We start from the raw sequence: 12578 nt of genomic DNA on the forward strand, positions 1-12578 counted from the left end.
GGATAGAAAATATCGTTTGGTCAGTATAAAAGTAATAGAAGTCTATGGAAGGTCCCTGCAATTCACAGAAACAAACGTGTGAGCGAGAGAGAGAGTTTGTGAGGAGTGGGTTCGGAATTTCAGGAATCTTGGATCTTCACTATAGTCCCTGTGTCAGCCCCACCCTGATGAGTGAAGGTTTTGCCAAGAATCTCTGCACAGCAGGCTGAGATGCTCCTCTCACATCAGGAGGTTAGTTTGTTTTGTGCTGCCACAATACAGACCAGATCTCAAGACAACAGCTAAAGGATTTATAATGGGGCTCAGGGCCTCTCCTCCACAGCTCAGCTGTGTACAGACATGTATATCACACAAATGCAGCCCTCTCTCAACACTGGAGGAGGCTTCTTGCTCTTCAAGAAGAGCTATATCAGTTTGGTTTCTCTAGCTAAAGGCACAACAGGATCAGGATCTAGACTTAAACAGTGGTTCTTCTCAACCTTTTGAATGTAAGACCTCCCCTATCTAAACTTAGAAGTACCTCTAGTACTTAAAAAACAAACAAACAAACATATGTCAGTTTAATGCTGTATATCTTTATTTATAGTGTTATAGCACTGTAAAAAGACAATTTTAATAATTTTCTGATTTATTTGGTCCCCCAGTAGTTTGCAGAGGCCCCCTGGGTTGAGAAAAACTGGTTTCGAAATGACAAAATACTTGGGGCCAAAATCTCATTTTATGCACATTATTGACATTACTGATGGTGAATTACTGCCGGTACATTAAATCTGAATACAAAATAAAAAAGCAAGGGATATAAAATAAACTGAGCATCATGGGATCAACTGTGGAGTTTATTTCTTGTTTTGTTTTTGTTTTTTTTATGTAGATGTGTACAGAGAGGTAGGTTTCGTTTTTGAACCTTAAAAAAATTCACTAATAACTAATAGCGCTTTTGTTCCATTAAACAACATTTAAGCACCAGACACACGAAGAGTTCACTTCAACATACAGTGCAAATCATCACAGTGTTCTCGTAGGGTGATTGTCAAAACAGTAATATACAAGGTTTGCATAAGGAAAAAGGACATATTTCTTTTCTAACTCTGAAACAACAGGCACACAGATGCTTTCACATTTGTGCAGGTACAGGGCAGCATCCCATGAGTAGCATAAAGGTACAGTGAAACCAATTATAAATGTTTTTATAATACAATAGGCTCATATGGTTTAATCCATAACACTGTTTTGTGTTTCAGAAAGGAGTGAAAAATCCTGGAAACATAAATGTGTCAATATAATGTAACAGGTCTATAGATTGCTGTACATTTTCATGGCACTGTCTGGAATAATGCTAAAAAATGAAATGAACATTTACAGAAGTGAAAGCAGCTTAATATGAATAGAAAGAAAATAACATTAAATCTGCTTCTTCATTAAGTAAAAAAGAGATTGGCTGTAACTGTATATTTTCATATATAAAATGTCCCTCACACATACTTCCCTTATTATGTATTGTCTGAATTATCTTCAGAACTGTCAGTCCTTCACATTCCGGACAGTTAAATATCAAATGGAGTTTTTGCATCATTTAAAGGCTTTTTATGTCAGTGGATTTAGTGGAACTGCACAATTAAAATATTTAACAGTAAAGAAAGAAGAACAGAAAGAAAAATAAAGAAAAATAAAATGCAGTTGACAAACATTGTATTTTACGCAGATATACAGTGCTATACAGTATCAATAGGGTTGAACACATAAAAGATTACTTGTACAAAAACTTAGCAAAAATATATCATGATGGGAAAAAGGCATTGGGATTGGGTTCATGGTTACATGAAATTGTGGCAAAGAGTTCATAACTGAGAGCGCAAATGTATCTTTTCCATCCTTTCCAATTTCCAGTAGCATTTTTCACAGAGAGAATTTGGAGATGGCGTCCTGACTGCTGGAGCGTTTGTAGCCGGATGAAGAACTGAAGTAGGTCTCGCCGTCAGTGCTGATATCATCATCGTCGTCGTCATCATCATCATCAGCATTCAGGACTGGTGCCGAGTTGTTCTTACGCCTTGTGGATCAACAACAAAATGGCCATTTTTAGTTAGACTAAAAGAGCGTCATTTCTTTATATTAAACAAGCCTGTCCATTGTGTAAATGTATAAAGTATGTTCAAGAGCTGATTTTCAATTAGTAATAATATACACTACTGTTCAAAAGTTTAAATGTTTTTGAAAGAAGACAAAAATATTAAGCAGCAATAACCGTTTTTCAACACTAAAGAAAAATGACAAATTCAGCTTTACACAGGAATAAATTACATTTTAAAATATATTACAATAGAAACCATTTTAAATTGATACTTCACAATATAACTTGTATTTCTGATCAAATAAAAGCAGCATTGGTGAGCACGAGAAAGTTTTGACCAGCAGTATAAATAACATATCACTGAATGCATTTACATGTACTTAACAACTTTGATTTAAATGATTATTAGCCGTTTTAAAATGTAAATGCTTTGGTCTGTCTGAAACCGTACCAGTTTGAATTTTGTGAAGTCTGACTAACAGACCTAGATAATACAACTGTAGCTCAGCTTCGTCCAGCACGTATACATGCTAATCAGACTACAGTTGGCTTCTGCTTTAGGTCTTTATTATGAAAAGTGACGTGCAATGTGTTATTTAATGATTAAAATATAAAATTGCACAATGTGTATACTTGGACAGTGAGATGAACAGCATAGCTGGATTTGAACTGCACATACTGTGAAACGTCATTCCTTCAGTGGTAATGAAATATTTTAGCTGACATCATGGTGCTCAGTGACATCTGAACTTTCTCGTGTTACCTCAAGGCTCAGTACTAGGGCCGTTACTTTTCATGCTTTACATGTTACCCTTGGGAGATATTATCAGGAGACATGGTGTTAGCTTTCACTGTTATGCTGATGATACTCAGCTCTATATTTCTTGGCGGCCCCGTGAAACACAACAAATTGAGAAACTAACGGAATGCATAGTCGATATAAAAAACTGGAACTGAAAAAACAGAGGTGTTAATTATCGGACCTAAAAACCCCACATGTAATAACCTAGAACATTATCTAACACTTGATGGCTGCTCTGTCAATTCTTCTTCATCAGTCAGGAACCTAGGTGTGCTGTTCGATAGCAATCTTTCATTTGAAAGCCATGTTTCTAGCATCTGTAAAACTGCGTTTTTTCATCTCAAAAGCATATCTAAATTGCGACCTATGCTCTCAACGTCAAATGCAGAAATGTTAATTCATGCGTTTACGACCTCAAGGTTAGACTATTGTAATGCTTTATTGGGTGGTTGTTCTGCACGCTTGATCAACAAACTACAGTTAGTCCAAAATGCAGCAGCTAGAGTCCTTACTAGAACCAGGAAATATGACCATATTAGCCCGGTTCTGTCAACACTGCACTGGCTCCCTATCAAACATCGGATAGATTTTAAAATCTTGTTAAGTACTTATAAAGCCCTGAATGGCTTAGCTCCTCAGTACTTGAGCGAGCTCTTATCACATTATAGTCCTCCACGTCCGCTGTGTTCTCAAAACTCTGGCCGTTTGATAATACCTAGAATATCAAAATCGACTGCGGGCGGCAGATCCTATTCCTATTTAGCACCCAAACTCTGGAACAATCTACCTAACACTGTTCGGGAGGCAGACACACTCTGTCAGTTTAAATCTAGATTAAAGACCCATCTCTTTAGCCTGGCTTACACATAACACATTAATACGCTTCTATTATTCAAATCCGTTAAAGGGTTGTTAGGCTGCATTAATTAGATCAACCGGAACCGGGAACACTCCCCATAACACACGATGTACTCGTTACATCGTAAGTAGAATGGCATCTACGCTAATATTTGTCTGTTTCTTTCCTATTCTGTTTCTCAGTCCGTATTCGATCAGATGGTGGGTCAGCACCAAGAGATGATGTCTACAGCCCTGATCGTCAGCGGAGACCAGGACACCCAGATGACATATCCCCAGCGAAAACCTCGATTAAAATACAATACAATACAATAAAACTACATAATACTACTATTGTTAGAAATTGCAACAAAATTAAAATAGAAATAGAAACTTTTGAACTGCGGGTTTCGTCTGGTCAGAGGAGAACTGGCCCCCCGACTGAGCCTGGTTTCTCCCAAGGTTTTTTTTTTCTCCATTCTGTCACGAGGGAGTTTTGGTTCCTTGCCGCTGTCGCCTCTGGCATGCTCAGTTGGGGACACTTAATTTCTAGCGATTATCGTCGATTTGATTGCACAGATACTATTTAAACTAAACTGAACTAGACAATGACATCTCTGAATTCAATAATGAAGTGCCTTTAACTGAAAATTTATTGTTTAATCTTATCATTATACATTACTGACACTCTATCCTCCAATTTGATACTGTTAAGTGCTTTGACACAATCTGTATTGTTAAAAGCGCTATATAAATAAAGGTGACTTGACTTGACTCAGAGTTGAACCCAGATCAGCAGTATTTATCTCAGTAGCGTTCGAATGGTTACCTCATCTCACTGCGCAGTGCTTTGAGCTGACTCTGGAGTTGTTCGTTGGCCTCCTGCTGCTCCTCCAGGTCTCTCTGCTGTTTCTTCTTGTTGTGTTCCAGTCGGTCGATCTCCTCCTCCGCCTCATCCATCAGCCTCTTCAGAGCCTTCAGACGCAGGTTCAGCTACACACACACACACACACACACACACCACATCAGATAAGAACAATACTGACTACACATTCATCACAACTCAACATTGTTGCACGGTGTTGCAACATACCTAAAAGGACCCATTAAATATTATTTCCAAAATTTAGTTTAGTTTTCCTCTCAGAGGAGGATGTTTACTGACCTGATCTTTCTGATCCTGCAGTGAATGATGCTCTTCATCCACTTGCATCATCATTTCCTTCACTTTGCGCTCTAGTCTACGATTCGCCAGCTGCAGGTTACCTCGTTCCCTGTTAAATTTTTAATCAAGTTACTTTTTTTAACTTAATAGAAGATATTTTACAAAAATCCAACGAGGTGATGTCTAGGACACACTAAATGCATTAGTTTTCTCATTTACCTCTCCTCTGCTTCCAGTCTTTCCTCTAGTTCCTGGATGCGGTCCTCCAGCTGGGCCACCAATCCTTCTTTATTAGGCTTGTGAGATCCCTCCAGATACGCAATCCTGCTCTTCAGATCCTTATTCTTGACACAGAATAGGAAAAGGAATGGATAATTATATATAAATAGGAAGTTACAGGTGAAGAGTTTTGCTAGTTTGAGAGGTCAGGAGCTATAGGAGCAGATGATGGTTGGTTTAAGGCATCGATCAGAGTCAGACGGGTTTGTTTTTACCTGTCTCTCCAGGGAGATTTTGTCACACTCCACATCCTGTCTGCTGGCTCTTTCCTGCATCAGCTCATTCCTCATCTGCTCCAACTGTCACACAAACACAGAGACACAAACATTAGTGGCAAACCTCCCTAACGCAACACACCAACAATAACAAAACTCTCCTGCATAACTAAAAACATGGTTGGGAAAAAAATGGGTGATAAACTACTGAGCAAACGTTTAGGGTAACATATTTGTATATTTCTGAAAGAAATCTCTAATGCTTTTATTGACTGCATGTCTTTAATCAAAAATACTGTAAAAAAGTTATATTGTAAAATATTATTACAATTTAAAATAACTGTTTCCATTTCAATACTTTTTAAAATGTAATTTATTCCTGTAATGGCAAAGCTGATTTTTCAGCATCATTACTCCAGTCTTCAGTGTCACATGATCCACATGATAACATGAATAAATAACATTTCTTCCACTTATCATCATCAGCATTATTATTATTATTATTATTTAAGGGATATTTAATGCATTAAATATAAGGCTTTTGTAATGCATTATACATTAAGGCTTTAAGTAAAGTGTTTTTCTATAATTTCTCCAAAAATCTCTTCAAACCAAAAATATTTCTCATGGACATCAGTCTTCCAAAGCATGAAGTGCACCAAAGATGTTGAAAATGTAGAGAGAACTTGCCTTAAGACAGTGGCAGTGAAGACAGACACAGAAGAAGGGATAAAAATTGAAAAGGAAAAAAATAGCGATCGATATAGAGAAGATGGCTCTTTTTGTCTGCTGCCAGGCACTAAGAGTGGATGATATTTTATGCCAATTAGCGTGTGACAGCGGGGCTCAGGGATGAGGGATGGGATGCGTGTCCCGCTCTACCCTGCAGGGCGCTGCGTCAGCAGAGCAGAAAACACACTGAAACTAATCAAAGCACGAGAGCGATATAGACACAGAGAGAAAGAGAGAGCCAGAGAGCATGTGAGCAAAGAGCGGGAGATTACTCTCATTTAGACAGCCGCTCGTGCACCTGCTGCCACGGACGCAGGTGTGCCCATCCTGACACCACCCCCCACTTCTGTAACCCACCCGTCTCCACAGAGCCCTCTACTGTTTCCACACAAACTCACCTCGGCCTTAGTGTAACACTATTGTGTCATTATATGCGCCTCGATTCTCTATTTCCAGACAATTAAAAAAAGCTCACGCGCTCCACTCCTTCATAATCTATTAATCACATCTTCAGCCCTGATCTAGATTTGTCGCTTTTTAAGGGGTCTAAATGTGGTGCGACAGGTGCAATCGGACCAATGCGCCAGATTAACTTTTGCAAACAATAAACGAGGGGAAAAATTTGGACTACTTGTGAAGAAAGTTTTAAAAGTTCAAGAAGTCATACGTCCAACCAAATGATGCATGATCCTAAAATGGCTTGCTTCAAAAAATAAACTGTACATATAAGTTAGTCTTGCTCCCATAAAAAGCAAAAGATCCAACACTTCAAATCTGGAATTGTAGAAACCAGACCTTGTTTCTCAGGAAACATGTGTCATCTGTGCCTGAGATTGCAACATGTTTCCTTTACTGGGATTATTATCGTTCAGGAAGGAAGAATTCTCTCCGGCCTCTTGCTTCAAACCTCTACTTGGGCGATTCTGGATGTTTCGATAAAATGCTTTAGAGTAAGCTTTGCCACTTGCCGGCTTGAGATGCCTGGCCGCTTGCATATTTTGGCCGAAGTGGAGCTTTAGAGAAAGCACTTAATTGATGCCTGAAATTCGGACAGGCACTCTTTCACCAAGAGGCAGGCTGCCAAAGAGAACGATTACGCAAGCTCCTCTTACAATGCACTCCCTCTCACACTCCATCTTTCTCTTGCTCTGGTGTGAATTAACTCTGAATTTCGAGTGCAACTTTAAAAAGAAGAACCCAACAGTGGATCAAGCATTCAAGTTCAATTCTGTCACTTGTATTTCAGCAGGAATGAAAAAGTGTACGTGGCTTGTAACAAAGTACTCATGGAGAAGGATATCTTAAAAATACTACCTTTTGAGCGGCACAGACATAATTTGAAAATTGTGCATTTCTTCAGTTCACTTTAATGTAAATTAGATAATGAGAAGGAAAAGGTGAACTTCAATACTATTTAAAAGAGAGAGACATCTGGGATACGCCCTGTAATCTAGACTCTAAAGAATATAAAATATAAGATAGATTTGTACACTGCAAAATTCCCATATATCCATATATGTTAATGATGGTATAATATTAATAACAATGTTTGTGTTAAGAGGATCTCACTTGTTCTCTTCCTCTGTCTATTCGCTCCAACAGCAAGTCTCCATTCTGCCTCTCCTCCTCCAGCTCCATCTGCACCGCAGACAGACGGTCCTGTTGACAGATGAAAGCACTTTGTACATTAGAACAAATTTACATTATAACATAGTCAACAGTTCAATAAACATTGATGACGGTAAAAAGAAGACATGTCTCTATTAGTGCTGCACCTCCAAGAGTTTGACTTGTCTGGTTTTGTCGTTTGAATGGGCTTTGGTCTCGGTCTCGACCTCTAGTTCAAAAACCTTCTGCTCCAGGTCCTTCACTCCCTGCAGTGCTTCATCTCTGTCTTTCTGACACTGCCGCAGATCCTCCTGCACACGAGCCAGCTGAAACACACAAACAGTCACATTTTAGTCTCCGAGAACACTTTTACATCCAGTCAGATGGCTGTGAACAGGCCTAAGATGAAACCGATTCAAGCACCGGTTTTGGGTGAAAACCTGCAGAATTCTGTAGTGGATTTTGATTTGCTAAAAATGTGTTAAACAGATCAGAGAGTATTATACTCTTATTGGTGTCTGAAAGCATAATTAAATTAGCCAATTTACATCCAGAAGTGGTGAAAAGATTCAGGGGCTGGAAAGACTAAGATTTTTAAAAGCAGTCTCTTATCAAAAAACAAAAACAACAGTAAAAACAGTAATATTATGACATATTATTACAATTTAAAGTAACTGTTTTCTATAGGAGTATATTTTAAAATGTAATTTATTCCTGTGATTGTAAAGCTGAATTTTCAGCAGACGTTTCTTCAGTCTTCAGTGTCACATGATCTTTCAGAAATCATTCTAATATGCTGAAAACATTTGTGTTGCTTAATATTTTTGTGGAATCCACATAAATTTTTTTATTTTTATTTAAATTTTTATAAATGAAAAGAAGGTTTAAAAGAACAGAATTTATCTGAAATCTTTTATAACAGTAAATGTCTTTAATGTCACTTTTTCAATTTAATGCATCCTTGCTGGATAAAAGTACTATTTAAAAAAAAAGAAAAAAAAAAAAGAAATATAAATCTTACTGACCCCAAACATTTGAACCATATAGTCTAAGTGAAGAGGCATTTATAATATATAATATTTTATATATCCCGTACCCTACAGTGGACAAATGGTGTGATATATTATATGAATGGTTTCATAATTGTATATATGATTTAAAACATCTGCCACTGAATTTTGTCCCTCTAAACATCATTACCATTTAATTTGTACTATGATATTCATGCTGTGCTACGTGTGAACTGAATATTTCTCTTGAACATGATTTCTACATTCTGCTGTCCTGTTCCTGCAGTTACATTTTCGTCCACAAGATGCTGCCTTTGTCAAGAGTTAACTCCTAAACACATATGAAACGTACTCTTTAACAGGAACAAGTGATTTTGAGATTTACATGTAATTAAAAAAAACAAACAGGGTAATAAATAAACAGTAAAGAAGGATAAAATGTGTTAATGTGTGTACTGCATGTAAGGAGCATACATGGGTGTGATTTGGTTTTATAGCAGAGAGCAGCAGAGGTGTATCGCTTCAGAGGAAACAGCTGTGAGAGTGAGGTTATGATCTGTATGAGGAGAGTGTGTCAGAGAGGAGAACGTGTGTAAGATGGAATTCTGGGAGGATGAGGTGTCAGTAGGTCATCGCTCAGACCCAACACTCCCCACAGGAACACAGCGTCCCTCTCTTCCTTCACACACAGCTGTGCAGCGGAGGACGACACACTGTTCCATCTCCTTTCACTGTTTGCTTTTCTTTGTATCTTTTTTCCTGACACTGTTTCTTTCTCCACTCATGAACAGATATTTCACAGGCAGCAGAGCAGAATTACAGTCAGTCAGTGAGCGTTGAAAGCGGGCCAGATTACACTCTTGTTCTCAGCTCATAACGTGTTAATGAGATTGGGGGATGGGTCCCGTCCCCACTGTTCCACAGGACCTCATTCACAGGGCTGACCAATAATGCCTGATTCCCATATCAAACAATAACATTCTTCAAATGCCACAGTGCTGACAGGGTTAAAGCGCATAACAGCAGAGGTCAAAGGTTAGTCCCACTTGGGGTTGTTGAGTATATAAACTGAAGGGTTGGATAGGGACTGCGAATAAGAGCTGAAGTGATTGAAAAATCTGATCTGCCAAAAGAATGTCGGCCGATGATTAATGGCAGCGAGGAACATTCCAGAGGTTTATTTAACACTGAGAGAGCTGATATGGTGATATTCATCTCCACAGAGAAAGAGATCAATTGAATAACATGGAAGTTATGCAAATTATGTTTAACGTGGCATTTGGCGGAGTTTACACTGAAATATATCTCTAGCCAACTGTTATGCTTCTTCAGAAACACATAGTACATCTTTTTAAAAATGCAAGCTTCACTTTGGCTAGATACACTTCCCATATTTACATTTTTTTTTTTTTTTGTGCTGTTGGATAAATAAAGCATAAAGTCTGAGGATAAGGGCTTAAACACTGACAGGCTTTCAAATGTTTACCTCAGATGATCCTACCAATGAAATGTGATTTTCCTATCTGTAGGCCCTATTCCAAGTCAAACAAACTGCATTTTTGCAAATTTTGGAAAGTTACAATGGTAAAACCACAGTTTTGGACATATTTATGTGTTTTGTAACACTAAGTATTAAAGGGTACATGCCCGTTCATACAGTACCACGGACGAGAACTATAATGATAATTATAAAAATTTTAAAAAATCATTTTCAACTCTATGACAATTGGGAAGTCCACACCACTACTATATTGGAATCGCTTTCAAAACATTTTTTTTTTTACAGTAAAGACAGTGGCAGCCAGTTGCAGCTCAGACCAGCTGGATCTTAGTCTGTTTCAGGATTTAGAAATGATTTGTTTTGTTTTCAGGCTCGGCTTCAGGTTGGTGATTTTTGCAAAATCTTGTTGATATAATAGTCCTCCTCCACCCACCTCCTCCTGAAGGGTCTTGGCGGTAAGACGTGACTTGTCCAGTTCCAGTCCTCCCCCTCTCAGCTGTTTCTGCAACTCTGCCATTTCCCTCCGGTTCTTCTCTTTGTACATGTCTATCTGCTCCTGCAGCTCCTGAGTTGAGCTCTGAGACGCCTCCACTATCTCATACATCTATAAGACAGAAAGAGATATTGAAAAACCAGTAGGACAGAGGGAAAAAAAACAAAAAACTTGCCAATTCTTCCGACATTTATCAGCTTCGGCCCTGGTTTCTGTGACACAAATCACGCTAGTTAACCAGCTCAGGTTGTGCTCCTCAGTGAAATCAAAAGCATGTACTGAAAACAACTTACTAATAAGCTTATTAAGACCTGTACATGATTAAAAAAAGCACATTATTCTTACCTCCCGTTGCAGTTTCTCCACAGTCCGGTCCAGCAGCCTCCTCTCATCTTCAATCTCATTCTTGGTGTTTTTAAACTGTTCTTTCTGACTCCTCTCATCCTTTAGTCGCTCCTGCAGCTCATGGTGCTCTTGGGTCATTTTGGTCAAGTTTCTCTATGGATGGGAAAGCATTATTTAACACATTATTATTCAGGAATTTGACTCTTTAATTTAAACTTCTACACTAATGTTCAAAAGTTAGGGCCAGAAAGATTTTTTGAAAGAAATAAATACTTTTATTCTTCAAGGATACATTAAAATGACAGTAAATATTTGATATTGTTATGAAAATATAATTTTATTTCAAATAAAAGCTGTTCTTTTCAACTTTCTATTCATCTAAGAATACTTAATGTATCGTGGTTTCCACAAAAATATTAAGCAGCAAAACTGTTTTCAACACTGATAACACTAAGAAATGTTTCTGGAGCAGCAAATTAGCATATTAGAATCTAAAAGATCATGTGACACTGAAGACTGGAGTAACAGCTGATGAAAATATAGCTTTAGCATCACAGGAATAAATTGCATTTTAAAATATATTCTACAATTCTGTAATATGAAATACATTTTAATATAATAATAATAATAATAATAACAGTATTTCAATTGTACAGTATTTTTGATCAAATAAATGCAGCCTTGGTAAACATAAGAGACGTCTTTCAAAAATAACAGCTTAGGGACCCCAAACTTTTGAACGGTAGTGTACACAAAGTAACAAATCAATAATAACAACCAAACATGATTTTTTGCTATCTTAGCTCCAGCTCAAACTTGGGTTTCCCAGGTCTCACCTGCACATCCTCTAGGCGAGTGCTAAGAGCCCGGTTTGCACGGGTCATTTCCTCTTCCTGTTCCCTGACCTCAGCAAGAGACTCCTCCAACTGCCTTTTCTCTTTCTAGTCACAAACAAACACATAACAGATGTTTTACATCTCTGTGTCTGCATTTCTAGACACAGATTAAGCCATTCCCCAGACTAAAGGGAAGAGTTAATGAGGATTCAGAGCTGATGGAATTCAAGACAGGACAATCTTAATCTTCGTCTGGGGAAACTGCCTCATGTTGATAATCATTAGAATGTAATAAAACTAAATGGCAGAAAATCTCAGCACATGAGAAGTTCATGTGACGTTTGCCTCAGGGCTGTGATTAGAAATGTTAAGTGTTTCTTTTTCACACAATCAAAGAGAGGGCTGAAGGTACCTCCAGACGGACAGCTCGTTCCCCCAGCCTGCTCTCCTGCAGCTTGGCTTCATCAATGATGCGGTTGAGTTTGGCAACCTCATTTTCCAGCTCCTGTGCCCTCTTGCGCAGTCTCTCCACCTCCTGAGACAGACGGCCTGCCTGGCCCTCGGATGCCTTCCGTGCCACCTCCACTTCCTCCTTTTCCTTACTGGCTGTAACTTTGTTCTAAAAAGAGAGGACAGAACAGAAAAACACAATGTTACAGTTATCTTGAAAACCCACATAGCTTC

General features: G+C 38.3%; 1 protein-coding gene across 1 annotated transcript in view; it reads right to left on the reverse strand.

Moving 5' to 3' along the window:
- Positions 1 to 555: 555 nt before the first annotated feature.
- Positions 556 to 12578, reverse strand: part of cgnl1 (cingulin-like 1) — a 28527-nt gene continuing 16504 nt past the window's right edge. Inside the window, exons 9-19 of the mRNA XM_058781859.1 lie at positions 12307 to 12513; positions 11895 to 11999; positions 11059 to 11211; positions 10654 to 10824; positions 7877 to 8035; positions 7671 to 7760; positions 5370 to 5453; positions 5095 to 5219; positions 4876 to 4984; positions 4540 to 4703; positions 556 to 2050 (exon numbers count right to left, since the gene is read on the reverse strand). Of these exons, the coding sequence (XP_058637842.1) occupies positions 1897 to 2050; positions 4540 to 4703; positions 4876 to 4984; positions 5095 to 5219; positions 5370 to 5453; positions 7671 to 7760; positions 7877 to 8035; positions 10654 to 10824; positions 11059 to 11211; positions 11895 to 11999; positions 12307 to 12513 (1521 nt within the window). The 3' untranslated portion in view covers positions 556 to 1896. The remainder of the gene's footprint in view (positions 2051 to 4539; positions 4704 to 4875; positions 4985 to 5094; positions 5220 to 5369; positions 5454 to 7670; positions 7761 to 7876; positions 8036 to 10653; positions 10825 to 11058; positions 11212 to 11894; positions 12000 to 12306; positions 12514 to 12578) is intronic.

Source organism: Onychostoma macrolepis, chromosome 07, assembly GCF_012432095.1.
Source record: "Onychostoma macrolepis isolate SWU-2019 chromosome 07, ASM1243209v1, whole genome shotgun sequence".
NCBI classification, from domain to species: Eukaryota; Metazoa; Chordata; class Actinopteri; order Cypriniformes; family Cyprinidae; genus Onychostoma; species Onychostoma macrolepis.